This window comes from Nuphar pumila, chromosome 3 (assembly GCF_984573655.1).
Source record: "Nuphar pumila chromosome 3, dmNupPumi1.hap1.1, whole genome shotgun sequence".
NCBI lineage: Eukaryota > Viridiplantae > Streptophyta > Magnoliopsida > Nymphaeales > Nymphaeaceae > Nuphar > Nuphar pumila.
Genome location: NC_143251.1, coordinates 131,244,917 through 131,257,802, shown reverse-complemented (window position 1 = coordinate 131,257,802; position 12,886 = coordinate 131,244,917). Strand labels below are relative to the sequence as shown.

Below are 12,886 nucleotides of genomic sequence, written 5' to 3'. Positions count from 1 at the left end.
GATTCATAACATCATACAAGAGGTGTTGTCGATGAGAGATCGACCAAGAGAGTGGAAAAGATCGGGGAAGTTTGAGAATAAGGGGTTCAGCAACTGTAAGTTTTGAGGCCCCCAGTTCTTACAGGCCATGCAGAACAACCTCACTTCTTACAAGCTATGATAAAGACTAAATACATCTTAATTTTTTAAAATATATCTTATTTCAATGAAGGATGATCAGGTAACAGTCACCTAGTATGATACTTTCTCATGCTAAACGTCACGCTTGAGCAACCTACAGATAAAAAGTTCATGCCAATTGGATTATGACATATGCTAGCCTTTCTACACCCTAATTTACACAGATTGACATAAATAGGATCAGGGCTGATAACTAATTTACATAGATTGACATAAATAGGATTAGGGCTGATAAATGAACTGAATGAGCGGAGCTTGAAGTGTTAAAGCTGGTTCATTCTTGTGGCGAACCAAGTTTGAGCTAATAATGAGCCTGAGTTAGTTGAGCTGAGTTCAAGCTGGCTTGTTTATAGAAAAAGACGTTTTAGTGCTGGAAGAAATAGGATTACAAAAAAAAAACAAAATTTTCAAGGATAGAAGTAATACTAAACTTTTTTTTTTGTAAACCAAATAGTTCAAACATATATTCTACGTGTGCTATATGATATGAAATATATCTAAAATATATTTTTACTACTTAACGAGCTCATACGAGTCCAGCCAATACGAGTTTGAATGATCCCTTTTAGAGCCGACTCACGAGAGTCTCGGCTGGTTTCCCAGCCCTAAATAGGATGGTATGGTCCGTTCAGTATTTGACTGGATCAAGATAATGTCAAACACCATGTTTGACACTCTCCATAGAGGGATATAAAAACTTGCTTGTTTCCATTTCCACTTACCGCAGACCATTATGGCTTGTAGGGGTGTCAACGGGTTGGTTTTACCCGGACCAAACCCTATAGGGTCCGGGTATGGTGACAAATAATAAGACCCGAGTCTGGACCCGAAGGTCTAATTAATACATGGACCCGGCCATAGTTTGTGAATTTTTATACCAGACCCAGGCCCGACCCGATTAAGACCCACAAGTTTTCAATGTAAAAATGACAATATATTATTTTACCGGGTATGGTCTGGGTCTGGTTCATGTAATTTTTATCGGGTCTGGGTATGATTTCTCTTATAGTAAACCCGATTAGACCCGGGTCAGAACCCGATACCATACCCAAAAATCTGGTCCAAGTCTGGTTCCACCTGGGTCCCAACCAAACCAGACCCATTGACACCCCTAATGGCTTGTACTCCGTGAGCACGACCCGCAGAGTTAGCATTGATTCCTCTGGTTTTGAGATGGGAAAGGATAAGGTGTAAAGCTCCTTGACTACCACATGATAAATTGTTGGTGAAAATCATAAAGAGAAGTAAATGATCACCAACAACTTGTTTTGTTACCTGCTTGAAAAATATGAGAGAGAGTTGAATCAATCTCTTTTCTCCTTATTGGATCAGCGATAAAAAAACAGTGTATCAGGTTAGAGGCAGCTCAACGGTCTCTAAAACAGCATAGATGTATTCTTCTTATCATAGATGTGCCCCACAAGTTTTTTAGGACCTTTGATGCTCTAGATGATGAGATCTAGATCATAAAAGAATGAACGGCTGAAATTAATCTCAAAACATGTGTTGAGGAGGCCGTTCATCCATACCATCAGAGCTGCCTCTGACCTGATAGGCAATCTAAAAAAATATACAAAAGTGGTTTAAAAAAATCAAGGATCAGGTTAATAATCTTGGGATCTTGACCTCGTAAACAATGAAAGCGACCAAAACCTGCTCTCTTGAGCCTCATTTATGGCTGACAGCATGACCAGTTCGCTAGTAAAAGCAGAGAGACTGACAGTAGGTCGTTAGTGAATAATGATAGGTTGAAGTGTTACACTGGACGCATCTGTAAATAAATTGAGAGTGATTGCTGTTCTGATCCTCTCTGACTCCCTGTATCTCAAAGATGGATTGGTGGGTGATCAAGTGCAGCAGCAGACTAAAAATATGCAATCACATGACACCTGATCCTCCCTCTCTGCAAATGAAGCCAAGATAATGTCCTTCAGCCATGTATGTATGGTCATGAGGACAGTCAGGAAACCAAATAACCAACACACTTTTTCCCAAACCAGGTTTTACTACAGGCAATCAATTTCATTGTAGGTTGGTACGAAATTTATCGGTTTATCCCATCGCCTACAGCTTATTGTTTTTATCTTCCCCTAAACTTTTTAAGCTGCGCTAGTATCCAAGATTATTCATGCTTGATCTGAATACCAACAAGACTCTCTCTCTCTCTCTCTCTGTTTCCAAACTCCACAATAGTAAGAAAGTTCCCAAAATAAACAAAACCTACTCGGAAAGACTTTACACAATTATCAAGACGACACCCATGTGCAGCGAATCCTACTCCTCTCACATCGCCACAGCCTAAAATTCTAATCTCTCTCTCTCTCTCCCCTCAAGAACCCATGATACCCATCTTACAAGCAACCACCTTTCTCCGTCAATTATTATACACAACACCACATCTCTCCCCACCCATCCACACATGGATATATAACTAGCCAGGGGACCATCCACCCCAAAAAGTTAATAAATCCTCTCTTTCCCTTATTCCCATTTTCTTTATTCTACACCAACAAAACCATCAAAACCAGAATTCTTTAGAAAAAAACAAAAAGAGAGAAAAATCTCATTCTTAGATGTTACAAAGCAATATAGCAAGAGGACAAAAACTCAAGAATTGAAAATTTGGCAAAAGGGGAGTCCCCATACTTATCCAATACTCGCCGTCCTGAGGCTGCACCGGTGGCGGCCGTCCTCTCCCTCTTCCAAGACCCCTCCTCGCCGGAAAACCACCGAACTCTCCGGCAACTCACCGAGATCGGCGAAGAAGTCGTCCTCGCCAAACTCTCCCTCCCCACCACCACCACCACCATCACCGTCGATCTGGAGGCACCCCAATTCATCACCGTCCATCTCGAGCGTCTCCGGCAGGATGGCGGGTTCGCCGACGTCGGAGAACCAGCAGGTTTCGTCCGCCATCAGCATGGGGCCTTCCAACTCGAACTTCTCCGCCTCGTCGAGCTCCGGCTGTGGAGGCAGCGGCTTCTGCTCCTCCTCCGTCGGGGAATCTGCCACGCCGTCCGGGTGGGGAGCTCGTCCGGCCGCTGGCCAGGGGTGGTTATGGTCGCAGGCGTAGGTGACCAAAAGAACCGTCGGGTCGAGGCGGCTCCTCTCCACTTGCTTCCTCGCGGGGCACCCCTTGCTGCTGCTGCACCGGTAGTACCCTCTGCGGGAGACAGAAAAAGGGAGCCCTCGAGTCGTGATCCAAACGCAGGAAATGGAGAAATTCGATCGAGAAAACGATGCCCATCTCGTGAATTTCGAGATTCCATGGAAGGGAATTCGAATTCCAGCATCGAGGGGTATTTTCATCATTTTATGAATATGCAGGGGTATTTTCGTCTGTTTGGAACATGACTACTGCTTCTCAGTTGTCCTGTTTTCTCTTTTGCTCCTTTGGCCTTGTCGGTATCATCCAAATGACGAAAATACCCTTTTCCATCATGGGTGTTAAAAATCAGAGCATCCAAGCATGATTTGAACGGTAGGCTATTTTTGGTTCTTATGGGGATCAAAGAGGAAGGAGATTAAGAGATAATAAAGAGAAAATAATTAACCTCGGGTAAGGAGAGCCCTTGATCGGCTTCTGACCGTACTTTCGCCATGCCCAAGAATCCGACGGTGGCGGCGTCTCGCCCTTTTGTTTCGATCCTTTGAGATTGTCGATGGGAACGGTGATCACTCTTTTCTGTACTACTGCCTTCTTACTGAAGTTGTTAATAGTATTTTTCAATCCAAAAGGCATAACTAGATAACCAAATATAAAGGAGCAATCTGCAATCAGATAGTGGGAAAAGAACCATCTTGCTATGGTGTTACCTTCTCTTCAGAGATGAGTTGTTGCTGTTGGGAAATGGTATGGATTTGCCTGAGGATGATTGGAAACCTTCGGTCGGAATTCCACGCTCTTGATTATCTTCTGATATTAACTTATCCATGATCGCGAAAATGAAGAAAGATGGAATATAATTTGATGGGACGGAACAAGTATTTGTCAAAGAGTACCCATGCCAAGTTTTATTGGGTGGCACATAGAGCTGCCGGAAATTTAGCTGGAAAATTGAGGCATGCCGGAAACACTATTGCCAAAATGACTTGGTGGGTGGGAGAGGTGGGGACGTCTGATTAAGGGATTTTTATGCTTCATTTTTGAGAAATGCATATCGTGCAACCCATATTTTTGTATTTAATTCTATTGATGTGAATTACTAACATGCCCTTTGCTCTTGGTTTGTCCTTTCTAACTCCTTGCAATTTGGGAATTGCAACACCCGTCTATATTCTAAAAAATAGAGATCTAAGTGGTTCGGGTTCGGTTTGGATTAGGGACGTAAACAGTTCGGATTCGAATCAGATGTGGCGAATACCATATCTGACCAATCCGATATGTTGGCTAAACATATAAGAATTCTGACGGTGAAAAGCTCATACCAGATCCGTTTTTTTACATGTAAACTGATTCAGATATCCCCTAAATTCAGATATTTGTGGGATTTGGTAGCATAAAATCAAAACCATATCCACATCTGATTATATATTAACCAGATATGTTTTTGGCTTACCAGATGCAAACCAAACGGAATCGAATTTGGTCAGATATCAGAAAATTTCTGATTTATTGACATCCCTATTTTGGATATACTCTTTATTGTGTCTGATTTGATCCGACATTGGCTATTCAGATTCAGTGTTGGATTTTGATTTGGATGTGAAAAGGCAGTACGGTATTCCACTTCTGCATATAATCAAATTCAGATATCCATCAAATTCGGTAGTAAAACCCGTATCACTACCCGATTATTAATCCGATACCACTTGTTTTTACCAGTCAGATTCGGTTCTGACATCAGATAAAATCCAAACCATTGACATCGATCCCTAGTGGAAAATCTGGCTGGCTTTAAGGGTGAAAGAAACAGCGTAGCCAAGCATCATAATCTGGCATTCCCAAATGACAGGGAGAATTGGAACACCTTTTCTGCCCAATTCACCAAAATGATGTGAATCCAAACATGACCTCAACAACCTAACGCCCTTACCTGTCATAATCAATACACTTTTCTGGATTTAAGAAAGTCAAAACAGTGGGGATTTTGTGGAAATAGTTAATATTGGTGTCCTTGATCGATGATACAGGAAGGAGGTTTCGATAGAATGGTTTAATTTAAAATATTTGGAAGAGTTAAGCCTTCACGTGGCTGCTTACTTCCACGATGGGGAAAGGGTTTATTTATATATTTCGGGTTTTGGTAAACTCTCAACGTCATTTTCTCCCCCCCGCATTGCACTTATGCATTAACCCAGATATCTGAATTGCCACTCGACTTATTCTATTAAGAAAATCAAATTTGTTCATTTTTGAACGAGATATATATTAATGCATTTTTCAACATCATATTTTTTAAACATTTCTGCTAGCATGTCATACATACGTTATTACATCATACTAAGGTAACCTGTTATTATTAAAATTAAAATGTATTTTGTCACTATGATAGGAATATTCCCCAAAGGGGTTTGGAGTAGTGGGATGGGTCCTAGGCCTCTAGGGTTCAAATCTCATGGGTATCACTCCTTGCTAGCGACTCTCTTTGGAGCAAGGGATAAGCCCACAGAGTTTTACATTATCAGGACAACAACCATAAGTATTAAGTATGGTAGGCCAAGCCAATGCTGCTAGATCATCAATTCTGGGGTCAATTGGTTTCTCCATGTAGACATCCAACAAAAAAAAAAAAAGAAGATTAAAGTTGAGGGATAGCCGCCTGATGACACTCAAAGTCTTAAACCAGAAATGACAGCTAAAACTCGCATGAATTTTATCTTAAAGCTCATATTTTAATCAATTATAAGAATTTCAGATGTAACAAATAGATGGGAGTCATCATTTTTTTTTAAAGGCACCCAGTTATACAACAATATCATTGGGATTCTAACTTGCAACGTCCCAAACACAAGGTGACGTGCACTAGCTCTCCTACCAGACAAGCAGAGCCCCCGTTGGTATAGAGTTATCACTTTTATCAACATGCTTTTATTCACATTTTTTTTTTAAAGGCAAGCTGGGGTTAGGCAGACCCCTACCAGTTATACAACTATACCATTGGGTTTTGAACGTGCAACGTCCAACACGACGTGTACCAGACAAGCGGTACTACTACAACATAACAAGGAAAGTTTTTTTTTTCATGGTCATGGACAGGGACAGGAAAACCACTTTCAAGATCAGAGACGTAGTTGTGCTGTACCATACTTAATCTGGATGGTGCAAACCAGTGGCACACCCCTTGCCCCTAGGAAGTCGCCAGCCTGGCTGAGAATGTTGCCATCCAATTGGAATGTTGCATAGATATACGTGACATAGCTTCCACGCCCACATGCTCACCACAAATTTATACTCTCACAGTTCAAAATTAGCATACGGATTTGATGCATTAATTGTCTCCACATATGCATTTTACTAATAAAAAAAAACAGCATATTGGAACGAGCGGCCTTTTTGGGTAAGGTTATCATGATTTATCACCTTGGGGATGACCATGATTGGAAACCCACAGGGAGAGTGCTTCTTACCCTCCAACGTCGAAGTTGAGGGTACTTCTTAGTTCTTAGTGAGTAGTGACCTCAAAGGTTTTATCAACAGGACTGTCAATGCTAAGTTGGTGATTGGTAGGAGAATTCCCCTGGCCTAGGGTGTCAATGAGTCGGGTTTGACCCGAACCCAACCAGTACCAAACCTTATAAGGTCAGGGTTTGGTGATAAATAAGAAAGCCTAATTAGAATCCAGGTCAGACCCAAAGGGTCTGATTAATATATGGAGCTGGGTATGGTTTGTGAAATTTTATAGCAGACTTGGGCCCGACTTGAGTTTCAACTAAGATGCATAATTTTTTAATGTAAAAAAATTAAAAAAATATATTATTTTATCGAGTATGGTGCGAGTCTGGTTCATGTAATCCCTATAGGATCCAAGTATGGTTTCTTTTATGGTGATCAAATTGGACCTGAGTCTGGACCCGATACCATAATCTCAAATTAGGTCCGAGTTTCGTTCCACCTAGGTCTGAACCAAGACAAAACCTGTGCAGGATGGAGGGCAAAATTTTAAGACGAAGCAAAAACTGCCACTCCTACCCCTCTCATGTAATATTCCCATTGATGGTCAAATTTATTACATGTTAGACATGACAAATATGATTTAAAAAATTGCTATTATACCCTTATACATATTAGATTGCCCCAACCTCGCCCTTCTCCGATCCCTAATAAGAAAATTACTATTATACTTTTATACAATATATATATATATATATATATATATAACATAAAACCCTTTATTGAATTTCTTCTCTCTATTTCCTCTTCTTCCACTACAAGAAAAATGCGTATTAGCGATGGACACTATCCGTCGTTAATCCGTGGCTAAATATCCTTAGCGACGGATTAGCAGCGGACAATGTCCGTCGCATAATCCTAGTTGCTAAATTGTATCGAATTTTATCTATCGCTGATTAGCGATGGATTAGCGACAACGTATATCTATCGCTAATCCGTCACTATTTAATGATGGCGTAACGATGGATAATATCCAGATATAATTCGTCGCAAACTTTTGGTTGACAAGTTAGCGACAGATTGCCGACGGATTAACGTCCGTCGCAAACCATCGTCTGAGTGAAATTGGCGACGGGTTAGCGACAGATTGCCGACGGATTAACGTCCGTCGCAAACCATCGCCTAAGTGAAATTGGCGACGGGTTAGCGACAGATAGTTTCGTCGCTAATCCGTCGATAATATTAATTTTTTTTTTTTTTTAAATATGAAACTCGAGAAAAATTTCTCGTTATACAATTCATATAACCTGCTTATAAAAAACAAAATATACACAAAAAATACATACAGGTGAAGCAAAATTAACACAAGTTCTAAGTTAAACAACTAAATACAATCTCTGCCAAGTTATATTTAGCTACAAGTATGTCAAACACATTAAATACATGAATCTAATTATCGTCAAGATTCGGGGCATCATCCTCTTTATTTTCTCGATCTACCCCTCTCTCCATACCTCCATCATCTCCTCTACGTTGATCAACTCCAACATCCTGCAAGAGAACCAAAATGTTAGTAATTATAAACAAAATGCCCATATATGTTCTAAGGCAGTAAAAAAACTTCATATGTGATTCTATCATGCTTATATGTGTTATAAGACCGTAAAAAAACTTCATATGTTATTCTATCATACTCATATGTGTTATAAGGCAGTAAAAAAACTTTATATATGATTCTATCATGCTCATATGTGTTATAAGGCAGTAAAATTTTTTTATATGTGATTCTATCATGCTCATATGTGTTCTAAGGTAGTAAAAAAACTTCATATGTGATTCTATCATACTCATATGTGTTCTAAGGCAGTAAAAAAACTTTATATGTGATTCTATCATGCTCATATGTGTTATAAGGTAGTAAAAACTTTTTATATGTGATTCTATCATGCTTATATGTGTTCTAAGGTAGTAAAAAAACTTCATATGTGATTCTATCATGCTCATATGTGTTCTAAGGCAGTAAAAAAACTGTGTATGGGATTCTATCATGCTCATATGTGTTATAAGGCAGTAAAAAAACTGTGTATGGGATTCTATCATGCTCATATGTGTTATAAGGCAGTAAAAAAACTTCATATGTGATTATATCATGCTCATATGTGTTCTAAGGCAGTAAAAAACTTTATATGTGATTCTATCATGCTCATATGTGTTCTAAGGCAGTAAAAAAACTTCATATGTGATTCTATCATACTCATATGTGTTATAAAGCAGTAAAAAAACTTTATATATAATTCTATCATGCTCATATGTGTTCAAAGACAGTAAAAAAACTTCATATGTGATTTTATCATGCTCATATGTGTTCTAAGGCAGTAAAAAAACTTTATATGTGATTCTATCATCCTCATATGTGTTCTAAGACAGTAAAAAATCTTTATATGTGATTCTATCATGCTCATATGTGTTCTAAAGCAGTAAAAAAACTTTATATGTGATTCTATCATGCTCATATTTGTTCTAAGGTAATAAAAAAACTTCATATGTGATTCTATCATGCTCATATGTGTTATAAAGCAGTAAAAACTTCATACCTGACGAGCACCAAAGCTCATGTTGAATGCAGACGAAGTTTCTCTGTCCTGAAAAAGTTGCACAACTCATTACGAACAATGTTGGGAATGACATCATTTAAAAAGTACTGCATTTTGTCCTCAAAATACTGACAGACACCATCCCAAGACATAGCAAGGTCAATCGGACGTTGGGAGTTGATGCTGGCGGGAGAACTCTGAGAGTCTTGGCTGTAGGATGCAACAACTGGTGTGGTGTTCATGTTACTCTCAAACCCGAACATACAACTCTTTTTGGGTTCACCGGTTGCAGTCATCCATGCTGCAGGATTAAAAGGCAGATGCTGAGTGATTCATTGTCATATCGTTGTACCATTTGCTACTCGTATGACTCCTACAAAGTAATGATTAGAATATGAATTAATAATTAAGAATTACAATATTTATGATAACGTAATTCATGGTAGCTTGTCTATTATAATGTTTATTAATACAATAAATACATATCGTTGTCGCTCTCACGTTCTCTTATACGAACTCTCCGGTGGTCTTACGTTTATGTGTTTCAACAAACACATCTTTGTAAGGCACAAGACCTCCTTTTTCTGCTTCCTGCGAGGTTAAAGGATAAAAAATAATTAAAAAGTATGCAACAATACTTATAAATTTGACAACATATATATTGATGTGTTACCATTTTCTTTTGGTGGCTCCCAAAAGTCCTAGATCCACTTGTGTGTAGATGGGCATCGGGCATCTTCGCTCGGTTTTGTGCAGCCTTTACTACAGGAAACCTGTGGATTAGCGATGGCCTAAATCCGTCGCTAATCCATCGTTAATTCATTGCTAAATAGTTTAGCGACGGATTAACATCGAATTAGAGACGTATATCTTTTATCGCAAATTTTTCGACGCTAAGTAGCGACAAAACTTATCCGTCGCTAATCCGTCGCTAATTTGCGATGGATTAGCGACATAAATGATTTGTCGCGAGTCTGTCACTATTTTAAATTAGCGATGGATAATATCCATCGCGAGTCCTTCGCTATTTTAAATTAGCGACGGATAATATATGTCACTAATTCGTCGCTAAATTTTTAAAAAAATTAAAACAAAAATTTGCTCGCTGCCGGGAGGTATTCCGACAGCAATAGGCCAAACTTGGAGTGATTCGTCGGCGGCGACGGAGGAGGAGGATGACCCACCACTAGATCCCAGCAAATCATACTCCCTCGACCCCAAGATCTCTGATTGGGTCTCGCAGAGGTCGAAATGGACTGATCTGGTTGTTGACGGCCATGACGGAGACGAGTCCGGTGTCAGGGCGAATGGCGTCGCGGAGGCGGTCGAGGTCGAGGAGGTCGTCAGAGCCGACGGGGAGGTAGGTGGCGTGGAAGCGACCTACTCCCTAGCGCGCTCGACCGCCTCGTTCGACTCCCAGTCGTAGAGGTGAGTGCGGGAATGGGGGTTGCCGAAGCAGCCAGTGAAGAAGGGAAGCATAGCGTCCAGCACCCGCGGGTCCACCGACGACGTCGTCTGCATGTCCAGGTACAAAGGCCGCCCCGCGATCCGCACGCCCTTCATCGAGATTCCTCTGCCATCCTCTGCTGCGTCAGAGTTGGGCGACGGCAGTCGCGACAGTCGACATCGTCCAACAGGATCGTCCGGTGAGCCTTACTGCGGCGAGCATGAGGCTCAGCTTCATCGACCAGCGGGAGCACGAGGCTCAGTTTAAATCGAACATTAGTTTAAATTTCGAATGGGGGAGAGAGAGAAAATTTCGCGCCTTAGGTGAGACGATTTAAATAAAAAATTAACGACGGAATTAGCGAGGGAATTTTTTCGTCACTAATTAGCGACAGAAAAATTTCCTCGCTAAATCCGTCGCTAATTTCCTACAGTTTTGTAGTGAAAATTTTTTGTCGTCGATCTGTCGATAATTAGCGATGAATTTGAGACAGAATTTATACCATCGCTAATTTCAAAAATATTTCAAAGATTGGCGACGGATAATGTTTTCTCGCTAAGTCTGTCGCTAATTTGCGACGGAAAAAATCCGTCGCAAAGATCCGTCACTAATAAGGGTTTTTCTTGTAGTGCTTTGCTGAGCGGTTTCAAAATTCATTGCTGGCCTACTTGTCGCACATGCCCTCTCAATAATCTCTCCTGACAGTAGAAGGCCCATGACCCTTCCACTGCAGTGGATCATCTATCCCACCAGTTGCTTTTTTTGCTGTAGTCTTCATATTGTGCAACATGTCGGCAAATCTATTGGCAGTGACATTCTGCTATACTACCATCGCGTCTTTCTCCTCCTTCGTAGTCGCAAAGCGATGGAAAGCCTATAAATAGTTTCAGAGAGTTAGTACACATGAGTATAACAAAAAATTAAATATGAATCACAGTAGTTATGATAAATGACTGCATACCATGAATGAGGACATTAAACTATCCAGCACCTCCCTCGGGTACTCTTTCCATTGAGCGACCGGTCCTAGAAGATGTTGCAGTAGTGACTTTCTAATGTCTCGTATTACTTCTTGCTGCTCGAACTTCGCACTGCACATGAATTGATACACATTAACAATCGACTGACAATTAAATACTTACGATCGACTGCATATAACATAAGTATTGGACAAATGACAATTAAATACTTATGGTCGCCTATCGACATACACTATTTGCATGAGTCATCGTATGTCACACTAAGAAGACCCTGCATCCGGAGTTGTCTCGTGATGTGTATGAGTAATTGGTGTAGGTGGGTCATGCGTAGGCAAAACATCACCTACAGAACAATAAGTTAGAAATTCACACAATACACATTTAAACTAATCAAGTATACAATTATTTAAATGATATATCTATCAAAGCATTTCGTGAATACAAAGACTGAGACTGCCTCTCACTGAACTAGGATCCTATAAAGACGATTAGCAACAATGTTTATATCAACATATAAGCAAAAACATAATGAATGTCTATATTTAAATATAACACAAAAATATTTACCTAATGATGTTCCGCGGCTTCCACTTGGTCCTCCACCACTGTGACCTCCACGAACCATATTCTAACAAATAAAAATGTTATAATTGCACATCAAACATTGCAAACTATTATAATTGCAGTGCTAGAAAGAAAAAAAAAACATTTTTACCAAACAAATTGAAAATTTTAACTCACGTGCCACTAACTCACGTGCGAATTTAACCAATGACTTCTCTATTTCTTTCTCAATCGCTTCCCACTAACTCACGTGCCAACAATATGAATCCAGCTATAGTCGAAGAATATGAAAGTCTAAGTTTATTCAATAAGATTGCAGTTTTAATGTGTCACAAGAGATAATCAATTCAAATTTCTTTTGAAAAAAATCTAAAAAATGTTTATTTAATCAAAGGCAAAGTAGCAAAAAGTCAACAATAAATTGATTGCAATGTCTCTATATGGATGTGCACAAAGTATGCAACGAAGTGATAGAACCTTCAGATTTAGAAATCCCACAAGTTTTTCTTTTTTTTAGAAAAATCGACTATAAATTCTTCATAGCATAATTTTGTAATTATGCTTACTT

At 39.7% G+C, this 12,886-nt stretch overlaps 1 protein-coding gene across 1 annotated transcript; it reads right to left on the bottom strand.

Annotated features, from left to right (window-relative positions):
- Positions 1-2,640: 2,640 nt before the first annotated feature.
- Positions 2,641-4,351, bottom strand: LOC149843845 (putative WRKY transcription factor 65). The gene is made up of 3 exons (XM_090001962.1): positions 3,997-4,351; positions 3,735-3,884; positions 2,641-3,343 (listed from the first exon to the last, which is right to left on the bottom strand). The coding sequence occupies exons 1-3, from the start codon at positions 4,113-4,115 to the stop codon at positions 2,827-2,829; spliced, it is 786 nt and encodes a 261-aa protein (XP_089858088.1). The 5' UTR covers positions 4,116-4,351; the 3' UTR covers positions 2,641-2,826.
- Positions 4,352-12,886: the final 8,535 nt, after the last annotated feature.